We start from the raw sequence: 11,906 nt of genomic DNA on the forward strand, positions 1-11,906 counted from the left end.
GCTCAGAAATCACTTCTGGCAGGCTCGGGGGACCATATGGGATGCTGGGATTCAAACCACTGTCCTTCTGCAAGGCAAGATACAAGGCAAATGTCCTACCTCCATGCTATCTCTCTGCCCCCCCCAACCACTTTCTGAGCACATTCTGGAATCCTGGGCCGGGTGCCCTGGTTGGACACACACAAATCCCCCCACACACACAGAGAAGTGACTTTCCCTGGACTTAGGGGAGCCAATAGCCCCGTCTCTCCTGTCTGTCCTTGATGCCCCCCCCCACCAGTTTGACATGTTTGCTCCATAGCACCCACTGGAGGAGAGGGTGAAGGTATCAGGGAAGTTGAGGGGCAGTTGGGCAGGGGTAGTGACTAGGTCCCCCTCTGCCTGGTGCTGGGGACTGCTAGAGGCCCCCCAGAGACCACCTGGGGGACAGGGCAAGGCCTGAGACACCTTTATGACCTAGTTCCCAATTTCCTGGTGGCAGAGCAGGGTGGGAGGTGGAGGGTGAAGGGGTGGCACTGTGCCCCTATGCATACCACTTCAGAGTGTGCAGGAGCCATGCAGGGCCAGGGCATCTCAGGCAATCCCCCTGGGTGGATATTTGTGAGCTGAAAGACAATGAGCACTTCCAGGGGGGTTGAGGGCAGGACAGTCCCCAGGATCCCTACTTTGATCCCTGGGAAGGAGCCTTAGTCCTCTGGGTGCCAAATATCTGGAATCAGAGGGGAGGTCCATCAATCATGACTGTCTGGGGCTTCCCACCACTTGGCAGGAGACCTGAGGCAGGACTGGAAGGATTTAGGGGGGGGCAGGAGCCCAGATGTGGTGTTGGGTCCTGTCTGGGCTCCCTGCTCAGAGCCCCATATCCTCCGCTGGTGAAGAGATCTCTGTGTACCCCTCAGAGACCGCAGCCCTGCACCCCACTACTGCACTCCTCAATAATCCCCCTGCTGACCTGCTGCATCCCAGTTGTTTATCATGTTTCCCCACCTGTGCAAGAGGCTCATTGGCAATCCCATGTCCAGGTGCCAGAAGAGTCTATGCCTTTCCCTGGGACTGTCGCTGCCCAGCGAGTCCCCTCCTGGAGCCCAGGCCATGGAGTGTCAGCCCCAGCAGCTGAGCAGGGTCAGGGCAGGTCCCCCTTGCCATCTCCACTGGGCTCTTGATCCCCTCAACAGAGCCGCCAGGAGCCTCACGGGCCTGTCCCAACCTTTCCCTGCATGGCCCTTCACACACATTCACACACTCACATACACACAGAGCCATACGCTAACACAAACACCATCAAACCTACATACAGCCATATGTGGTCACACACGCATATTCAACTCTTGCACACATACACACAAGCACACACTACTGCATACCCACAGATAATGAAACTCACAAACACACCTACATATACACAAATGCATCAACATATACGCCTACAGTCACACAATACAACAGCCATACACATATACCTAACATACAGTTATATAACGCATACACTATCACACACCTCACAATAACATGTTTATACGTCACACGCATATTCACAATCACTATGATACAACAGCCACTCACACATACAGTCACAGGCATACTCACAATCTCACATGTATACCCACACACTTTCACAATACACACCCTCACATTAAGTTGCACACATACATACCTACACATATGTTGACCCACACACATATACACACATTTACTCCACATATAAACACATACACAGACCCTTATACATAAAGTTTCTTTTTTTTTAATCACTTGCTCCCCCAAAAGAGCGCTCAGGGATTACTCCTGGCTCTACACTCAGAAATTGCTCCTGGCAGGCTGGGGGGGGGGGTTGGGGGGGGCATATGGGATGCCGGAATTCAAACCACCATCCTTCTGCACGTAAGGCAAACGCCCTACCTCCATACTATCTCTCCGGCCCCAAGAACTTTTACTTCTTTTTGTTTTTTTTTGGAGGGGCACAACCAATGGTGCTCAGGAGCTACTCTTGGCTCTGCATTCAGAAATTGCTCCTGGTGTACTCGGGGGTCTCTATGGGAATCGAACCTGGGTCAGCCATTAGCAAGGCAAATGCCCTACTAAGTGTGCTATTGCTCCTCCCAGAATTTTTGCATTTTAATAATGTAATAAAACAGATGGGGCTGGAGACATAGGATGGTTGGAGGGGAGCTAGGATTGGGGTTCCATTCCTGAAACCCCATTTGGATTCCCAACACTGCCAGGAGTGATCTCTGAGCAAAGCTGAATGTAGCCCCAAATTCAAATAGATGTTATATAACATATATATGACACATGTTCTGTGTTTATATAAGGGAAAGGCAGGTAATTGAGTGTGTGTATGTCTGGAGGTCTGTGTGAGAGCATGTGAATGCTTGGATGTATGTATGAGGGTGTGTGTGAGTGGTTATGTGTGTATATATATGTGTATATATGTGTGAAAAAAAATTTTTTGGTTTTTGGGCCACACCCGGTGACGCTCAGGGGTTACTCCTGGCTATAAGCTCAGAAATAGCGCCTGGCTTGGGGGACCATATGGAACGCCGGGGGATCGAACCCAGGTCTGTCCTAGGCTAGGGCAGGCAAGGCAGGCACCTTACCTCTAGCGCCACCACGCCGGCCCCAATGTGTGTGAAATTTTATGTAGGGGCTGGAGAGAGAGCACAGCGGTAGGGCATTTGCCTTGCATGCAGAAGGACGGTGGTTCGAATCCCGGCATCCCATATGGTCACCCGAGCCTGCCAGGAGCAATTTCTGAGCGTAGAGCCAGGAGTAATCCCTGAGCGCTACCGGTTTTGACCCAAAAACCAAAATAAATAAATAAATTAAAAAAAAAAAAGTTCTTTATGAGGAGTGCTGTTGGGGGAGGTTTCTATCTCTTCCTGCAGCTCTTTTGGGGGAACAGGTGATTCCTGGGGGTGGGGACTCAGGTGCTGCCACTTATTCGAACCCGATTTCTTCTTTCCAGACCCCCGGGGGCTTCTAAGGATGTCCGGAGGCTTCGGAGACCCCCCAAGGCTGCACCTGGTCTTAGGGCGGGTCGCGCTCGCTTCCCAGGCCAGCCCTGCTGCGTCCTCCCGGGACGAGTCTCCGCACGGGGGCGCAGAGGCGCTCGGAGGCCGACGGGTCCCCGTGCGCCCCGGAAGCCTGTCCCGCGGGGACCCGGGTCTGCGCTCCCTCGCTCAGGCTACTGGCATTGTCGAGGGCCCCAGCAGCGTTTAACCGAGTGGGAGCCAGGGCGGGCCGGGGCAGGGGTCAGGGACACGGGGATCGCTCCCCGGGGACCCAGAAGGCGCGCCCGGAGTCCCGTCCGCTTTCGCCGCTGCCCAAATCGGGCGCGAATCCGGAGCGCGCCGAGTCCGCCGGGGATTCGCAAGTGCCGCACTGGGCGCCTGTGCAGAGCCGGTGAAGCGCGCGCCGGGCTGGGGGCCACGGGGTAGCTCCAGAAAGAGCCGGGGAGGGGGGCGGGAAGCTGGGGGATGCGGTGTGCGCGCTCTGGGACCCCGCTCCGGCTCAGGAGCACCCATGCGGGCTCCAACCTCTTGGAGATCTGGGGGACGTGGCTACTCACGTCCTGGGGGTCCTTTGGGTTGAAAAGGTGCTTAGGCCAGAGGGAGCCAGACTCTGAGCACCCCCTACCCCTGAACACCCTCAACTCCAGAACTCCCAGGACGAGGCCGGACAGGTTGCCCGCCTGCGCCTCGGAAACGCAGCACCTGGAGCTGTCCAGGGCGCTCCCCACCCGAGCGATCTTAACCACCCCCCCCCCCAGCACTTCCTTTTCGCTTCTCAAACGTGCATGCGTCCATGAAGTCTGTCGGGAACCCTCAAACACAAGAGATACTGTCTGAGTCCCTCTTTTGAAGCAGGATTCTCTGGGCGTTCTTCCCTTGCTCAGGGGTCACCTGAGTACGGCCGACCAGTCCCCAGGGCTTGTAGGGGGTCCCCGAGGCAGGCGTGGGTGCTTTGGGGAATCCGCCCACCTTCAGCGTCCCTTGGCTGCAGATCGGATCGATGAGCGGGCGTTTTCAGTCCCCCCACACACATTTGTGTGGAGACCCTAATCAGGAACCAGCTACAGAATACATAACACCCCTGACCCCACACACCAGGCGCTGGGGCAGGCACCTTCTTGAACTGGGCATCACTATAGGCTCAGGTTCAGATCCTGGGTTGATTGACTGTCAAATGAGAGTGGGGGCGCTAGCTAACACCCCAGGGCAAGGGGCGGGGGAGCAACCCGGCTCCCCAAATGCCTAATGTAATCAGGGCCAGCTGCATGCACTTGTAAAGTCGTCCTAACTCCCCCTTGTTATAAACAGGAAAGCCAGGGACCCGCATCCACGAATACTGACTCTCCCCACAGCTGCCAGAACCCCCCCCTTTACGGTGTGCCTCCTCCTTGCGTGTACCCCCAAATCCGTGTGCTTTTGTAAAACTTCTACTCCCCCATAAAGCAACTCCCCAGTCCTTTGCCCCATCCCGGGGAGTCCTGGAGGAGAGTTGGGCCTCTCTGGGATTCTGGGTCCTAGAATGGACACCAGTGCTGCTGGTCTGGACTCCCAAACCTCTCCAAAGGCCCTCGCAGCCCCACGCGAAAGCTTTCAAAAGCCTCATTAGGGGTCTAAGACAGGTCAGAAGGTCCCCTCTGAAGAAGGAAATGGGCGGCTCAGGGCGATTTGGCACCCCCAGAGCCCCCACTGTCTCCACTTCTCCTTCCTGGCCGGGCAGCCCAGCAGAGGTCCACTTCCTGCCTGAGCTTCAGCCGCCCGCTCCCGGGGTGGACGCGTATTTCAAACATCAGATGCGCGCGTTTATATATTGGGTGCCCGGAAATTTTTCCAAATAAACACAGCTTGATTCAACTTGGGTGGGCGGACTTATCAACAGACTAATTCTATAAACAAATGAAGGCATCGTCCCGAAACCGATTGGCTGGTATCAGAAAGACACGTGGAGGGGAGAGCTTGGAGTTTCTCCGCAATGAAATTTTAATTAATGTGGGTGGGCTGAGAACACAGCGGCTGTTTATCATAGACAATTTATTTTCCAGCGCTAAGTCAACATCAAATCGCAAACTTACAACAATTATTTAACATTTTGAGAGCCATGAGGCCGGCACAGAAGGCGGCGGCGAGGCCCGGCAGCGGAGCACAGCGGGCGGCAGCGGTCCATCCGCATCCCCAGGAGGGACCCAGCGGCGCCCGGCGCCGGCCCTGAGCCGCCCGTGCGCAACGGCCCGGTGCGGGGCCGAGCAGCTCGTCTCCCGCTCGCCATGAGCCACGTCTTCGCGCCTCGGCTGCCTTCGCTGGCCGCCGCCTCGCCTCTGCTCTATCTGTACGGCCCCGAGAGGCCCGGCCTGCCGCTGGCCTTCGCGCCCGCAGCCGCGGCGTTGGCCACGTCGGGCCGCGCGGAGCCGCCGCAGAAGCCGCCCTACAGCTACATCGCGCTCATCGCCATGGCCATCCAGGACGCGCCCGAGCAACGGCTGACGCTCAGCGGCATCTACCAGTTCATCATGGACCGCTTCCCCTTCTATCACGACAACAAGCAGGGCTGGCAGAACAGCATCCGCCACAACCTGTCGCTCAACGAGTGCTTCGTCAAGGTGCCGCGCGAGAAGGGACGGCCGGGCAAGGGCAGCTACTGGACGCTCGACCCGCGGTGTCTGGACATGTTCGAGAATGGCAACTACCGGCGCCGGAAGAGGAAGCCCAAGCCGGCCCCGGGGGCCCCCGAGGCCAAGCGCCCTCGCGCCACCGAGGCCATGGAGCTCAGGGGCGCAGAAGCGCTGTCCCCCGCAGCGGGAGCACGGCGCAGTCCCGCCACCCCCGCTCTCCAAGGAGCTCCTGAGCCCATCTCGCCTCTTCACTGGCCTGGGGCCCCTGCTCCAGTGCCCGGCGCCGACGACCACGCATCCGCCGTGCTCCGCGCAGAGGCGGAGACTGGGGGCCAGCCGGCACGCACCACGACTAGACGGGGGTCCCCTCCGCTGCTCCCCGCCACCGGCGGCTCCCCTAAGAGCTCAGACAAGGCCAAGAGTTTCAGCATAGACAGCATCCTGGCCGGCGGGCAGGACCAGAGGCCGGTCGCCAGGGGCCCGCTCCTGGGGGCCACCAAGCCTGGGCCCAGCGGCAGCGGCTGCCTTCTGGCCACGTCGTCCAGCCTGCGGGCGCCTTTCAACGCTTCGCTGACGCTCGACCCTCACGTGCAGGGCGGCTTCTACCAGCTGGGAGTCCCCTTCCTCTCCTGCCTCCCGCTGCAGCTCCCAGACACGCTGCTCCACTTCCAGTAAATCCTTGGGGCTGGCGCGTCTCTCCAGCCTGGGTGCGTCCTCGTCCTCGGAGGCAGACAGACTCGCAAGCGGCTTTTTCACAAATGACCTTTCCTGGGGGTGTGGCCAAGCCTGCGTTCAGGGGCCCCTCGAGACCCTCCTGGCCCTCAGGTCTTCTGTGATCCTGGCTGTGATCTGGCTGTCAGCCGCTGAAGCTCCCTGCCCCTAGCCCATATTCCAACATCCCAGGGCTCAGGGCTGGATGGGGGTCTGGGGGCCTGACCTTGCTGGGTTCTTGGTCCTGGGCACTTCTATGTCTTGCCTGTTTGCTGCTGAGACACAGCTCAGGGGACTGGGGGAAAAGGCTCTGATTTCAGTTCTTTGGGGCATCTGGCGACTGCTGAGGGCTCACCAGTGGAGGTGGAAGGAGAAACTGCTTTTATTTTAAATGGAGGCATTGTTTCTTTTTCTCTCCAGACTATAAAAGCGACTGTCTAGCTTTGGCTAAGCAAAGTTTGCTCTCCTGTCTGCCCATGAAGAAAGTTCACCCCAAACCCTGAGCCCCGAACTCCACACCACACACCCTACACCTCTCATCTGCATGCCTCATCCTTCACCCGCAAGCTTCACCCCTGGCCCACACCCTGCATGCCTTATCCATACCCTCACCCTTCACCCCTCACCCACACCGCATTCTATTGCCCATCACAGCTCTCCATCCACACACAAGTTCCCTGCAGTGCCCCAAAAGAGCTTCAGTATTTGGGGGAGGGGGTCAGAAAGTCTTCGGGACACAGGAGACACAGAACAGGAAGATGTCTGGGCAGGGAACACTAAATAGTGGGGTTTTTAGAGCTGGGCCTGAAGACCTTTGCCCTTTCTGGAACCCAGTGGGTGTGGGGCAGTTGTGGGTAGCAAGGAGCTGTCAGGGCTCCAGGGGGGACTGGACAGGGCAGGCACCTGCCTTGGGGGGTCACCCACTCAAGTAGGATCCTTGACACATCACAAGGTTTCCTGAGCGCCACCAGGAGTGAGCCCTGAGCACTGCATGGGCCTAAAGCTCTGTAGGGTGTGAACATGCCCCTGGAAAATATAGGGGAGCTGAGGAGCCTTATCTCTGCTGAAAAGCACACCTAAGATTCCAGTCCTGTACTCCAACAGCCAACAGCCACAGAGCCCTGGAGTTGTGGGGAGTTCTGAGCCAGGCTGGGCTGGGCTGAGAGGCAGCCTGCTGTGAAGATGTTACTAGGGGTCTTGGGTTCTGCAGTTGGACTCCTGGGGCCTCCTGGTGACACAGACTCTGCTCTACTGGGAACTGGCAGCACCCTGAAATAGGGGTGGATACCCCAAAATGGGTGAGTGCCCCCCAAAAAAGATGGACCCGAGAACACCCCCTCAATCTCAGCTACAGGAAGAAGAATCAAAACTTCTCGCTGATGGCAGGCATGGGATATGGGGGCCGGTGAGAAAGGGGAGACCACCACATGGTAGTTTGATAGGCAGTAAGGTCAGGGGATAAGGGCCAAGCTCTGAAGTTGTTCAGGAGGGCACGGGGTGGGAAGGCATTGAGGTTCTATTCTTAGGCCCACCAATGCTTAGTGCCCATCTTTGTCCAGGCTCCATGGGAGTGGGAGGTGGGGGGGGGGGGTGTCACTGCAGCCTGACCTGGGCCACAACACTTCTTTCTGTGGACTCCTATGACCCTGCATGTAGGGCCGGGGTAGGGGGTGTTCCCACCCCCCAGACTCAGCCTCTGTGAATAAAGTTGTTTTTCATTAACTTCAGTGGCTGGTTATGAATGGAGATCCCAGGACTTAGCAGACCAGACTCCAGTAGGAAGAGACAAGACTGTTGAGGGGCTGGGTAGGTGGCGCTGGAGGTAAGGTGTCTGCCTTGCAAGCGCTAGCCAAGGAAGGACCGCGGTTCGATCCCCCGGCGTCCCATATGGTCCCCCCAAGCCAGGGGCGATTTCTGAGCACATAGCCAGGAGTAACCCCTGAGCATCAAACGGGTGTGGCCCAAAAACCAAAAAAAAAAAAAAAAAAAAAAAAAAAGACTGTTGGGACTCCATTAGCATCCGGGGGCTCTGAATTCTGAGGAGGGTGTTGCTACAGGGTACAAAAAAGAGGAGCTGGTACCTCTCCTTTGGTTCTGACTGGTTTCACACACTTGTACATTCTTATACACTCACTCTCGTGCAGTCACACACTCACATATTCACATATACTCACACATTTACACACAGAATCTTATACACTCTCACGCTCAAATATTCATATATTTCACACAGTTACATACTCCTTTGTTTGTTTGTTTTGGGGCCACACCGGTGACGCTCAGGGGTTATTCCTGACTCTGCACTCAGAAATCACTCCGGACTTGAGGGACTATATGGGACGCCGGGTGCAGTCCATCCTAGGTCAGTCGCATGGCAAATGCCTTACCGCTGCGCCACTGCTCCGGCCCCAACATTTACATACTCTTATATACTAAGACACTTGCACACACATTTTTATATATAGTCACACATGCACACATACACTCATTTATACTCACATTCTCTCAGTCACACACAATCACTCACATTCACACATATACTCACATACTCTCACATACATGCTCATTCTCTTGTACACATACAGTCACAATCACACTCTCACTATATACCTTGACACACATTAATCCATTCACACTCATGCAGGAGTTTAAGGGGTCTCACAGGGCACTTGGGGGCACTTGGGGGTCCTATGTCTATCAGTGCCTGTGTTTGGATTTACATGTACATGTATGTGAGTTTATGGGTATGCATAAGGGTTTATATGTGCATACATGAATGTGTGGATTTATATGTATATGAATATGTGTGGGTTTCTGTGTGTACATGTGGATTTACATGCGTGTGTTTCGTGTGTGTTACTGTGTGAGTGTGGTATGTATAGGTTGCCGTGTGTGTGTGTGTGTGTGTGTGTGTGTGTGTGTGTGTGTGTGTGCGCGTGTCTGTACTCCAGGCACACACCCCCAGTGCCGAAACATATCTTTTCCCTCTAGGGTGGGAGCAACCCAGACACAGAGCTGGGGACTCAGACCCCTCTAGTCTCAGCAGCTTGTGTGAAGGGAACTGGGGACTGCGCATTGGGGGACAGTAACAGACTCAGCAGAGACTGTGAGGACTGGGGGGCACTGAGCACTGGTTCCTGCAATAATTCCTGGGAGGAACTTTGTCTTCCTTAGACTCTGTGGATACTGGCTCCAACTGTCAACCCATCATCACCCTGGCTCCATCACAGGGGCTGGTGCTGTGCTGCTCCAGATAGAGGCAGAGCCACATGGACACGCTCTCTCTGGGACCCAGTGTGGATACCCTTTCTCTGGACCCCCTGGCAGGGCTGCCAGGAGTGAGCAAGAGGGACCAGCCTGAGGAACTTAGGCTCTGCCTGGCTATCCCCCTGGTGAAGTGGGGGAGTACCTCCAGGTGCTCAGAGGTCAGCTGAAGGAACAGCTAGCCCAGCCTAGTAGGGCTGTTCCAGCCTCATGTGTGAACTGGAGGCCAGGGCACAACTTTCGGGCACCCCCAGCCCTGACCTCAAATCCTGGGCACTGCTTGCCTCCTCAAGTCCTCCCCCAGGAAGTCTCCAGCTCTGCTGCTCTCCTGACCTGCTTCTGAATCAGACAGACACTGGAAGGGGGAGGGGAGACTGAGCTTCCTGCCCCAGCTCCCTCCCTCAGCCCCTTCAAACATGAAACCAAAAGCAGACTGATGACCCAGGGAAGCTGGCCCCACTGCCTCCTCACTTGTACCAGGCTTAAGAAGGCTGTCAGCTGTCTGCCGAGGGTCCTGGAGTGCAGAGTAAGGTCGGCTCTGTCCTTCTGTCCTGCCTACCCACCGTTTTTTGCAGGCCAGCAGGGAGACCCAGCTGTCTGGCCTGCACCCCTTCTTTTCAAGCCGCCTTATAAAGAGTAAGGAGTGTTCTTTCCAATGCTGCAGCTAAATATAGCCGGGTTTGGTCAGTGAGGACATTTTTAGAAAGTACATTACAAATCAGGAATGTTTGGGGGAAATAAATAAACTTTCCCACATTTCTGGACTCTGAGCCTGAGAGTATGGGGCGGGGGGACATAACTCACGTCTGGACTCGTGGCCTGGTGGGCACCGCAGATGGAGCTGGGCTGTGCCCTGCGGCTCCTCTATCCTCGGGCTCCTCAGCCAGCGAGATGAGTGTGGGAGGTTGAGCAGACAGTTTCTGTGGCTGTCACATGCACATAAGGACACAATCACACTCGTAACACATGTGCACACCCATACACATGCATGCATATATTCATGCATATGCACATCCACAGATTCATACACTTGCGCACACAGTAGACATAGACATGAGCACATATGCATGCCTCAGTCCCTGCCATGTGCTAGCCATGCAATTAAGGTCTTACAGACCCCAGCAACCAACACTCACTGCACTGTGGAGGGTGGTGAGACTGCCCCATCCTGACCCCAAGGAGAGGACCTAGGAGTAGAGAGCCCAGCACCCCTGTTGGGCTGTGGGGAAGAGGGAGAATGGAGTGAGGGAGTCTCAGTCCTAAGGCCTGTCCTGTCTCTGCTACTGTGTTGGGGCTTCCCTCCCACCCTGAAGAGTCCAGCAGGCTGTGGGGTGCTCAGGGCTGCCCCAAGGGCAGTAGGAAAGGGGGTCCCTACAGCACCCACTGAACTCAGGTGTCCCCTCATCCCTTCACACTCACAAGCAACTGACACACCGTTGAAAGGTCTCCCCACTTTCCTCCATGACACCCTGTCTTCCTTTCTCTTTACATTGGGCAGTTGGTCTATGCTCAGGCACCCGCAAGTTTTATTTGGGGAAGCCACATCTGGAGGTGTTTAGGGCTCACTCCTGGCTCTGCACTCAGGATTACTTCTGGCAGGATCAGGGACCATATGGGATTCCTGGTGTTAGAGTTTGGGTTGGCCATGTGCAAGGCCAGCGCCTTTCTCGCTGTCCAATGTCTCTGACCCTGACAAGCAAAAGCCTTATGTCCCACTAGAAAAGTGGGCTCTTTAGAAATGCAGGGAAAGAAACAAGACCTGTCTTTCTCATTTTAAAAAATATGTATAGGCCCCGGAGAGATAGCACAGTGGTGTTTGCTTTGCAAGCAGCCAATCCAAGACCAAAGGTGGTTAGTTCAAATCCCGGTGTCCCATATGGTCCCCCGTGCCTTCCAGGAGCTATTTCGGAGCAGACAGCCAGGAGTAACCCCTGAGCACCGCCGGGTGTGACCCAAAAACCAAAATATATATGTATAAACTCTATGGTGACTAATTTCTGAAAACCCATAGCTAGCATTATTTTATTTTATTATTTTGGCCTGGGGGCCACAGTGAGCTATGCTCAGGGACTACTCTGGGTTCTGTGCTCAGTGGCCAGTCCTGGGGATCAATCCAGGTTTGGCTGCATGCAAGGCAAGGAGCTATTTGTCTGGACCACAAACTTATAATCTTATGATCACCCAAAATAATCCTACCATCAAGAAATCTTAACTGGCGTACCTATATATATATACATATGTGTTCAATGATTTTCTCATAATATGATATATTTATTTATTTGTGGGTTCTGATTCCTGAAATTAACTCCAAAAT

The 11,906-nt window shown here is 55.3% G+C and overlaps 1 protein-coding gene across 1 annotated transcript; it reads left to right on the plus strand.

Annotated features, from left to right (window-relative positions):
* Nucleotides 1-5,272: 5,272 nt before the first annotated feature.
* Nucleotides 5,273-6,292, plus strand: FOXL1 (forkhead box L1). The gene has a single exon (XM_049786772.1). The coding sequence runs from the start codon at nt 5,273-5,275 to the stop codon at nt 6,290-6,292; it is 1,020 nt and encodes a 339-aa protein (XP_049642729.1).
* Nucleotides 6,293-11,906: the final 5,614 nt, after the last annotated feature.

Source organism: Suncus etruscus, chromosome 14, assembly GCF_024139225.1.
Source record: "Suncus etruscus isolate mSunEtr1 chromosome 14, mSunEtr1.pri.cur, whole genome shotgun sequence".
Classification (NCBI taxonomy): domain Eukaryota; kingdom Metazoa; phylum Chordata; class Mammalia; order Eulipotyphla; family Soricidae; genus Suncus; species Suncus etruscus.

Coding starts and splice junctions, on each gene's coding strand:
- FOXL1 (XM_049786772.1), top strand. CDS start 5,273: ATGAGCCACGTCTTCGCGCCTCGGCTGCCTTCGCTGGCCGCCGCCTCG.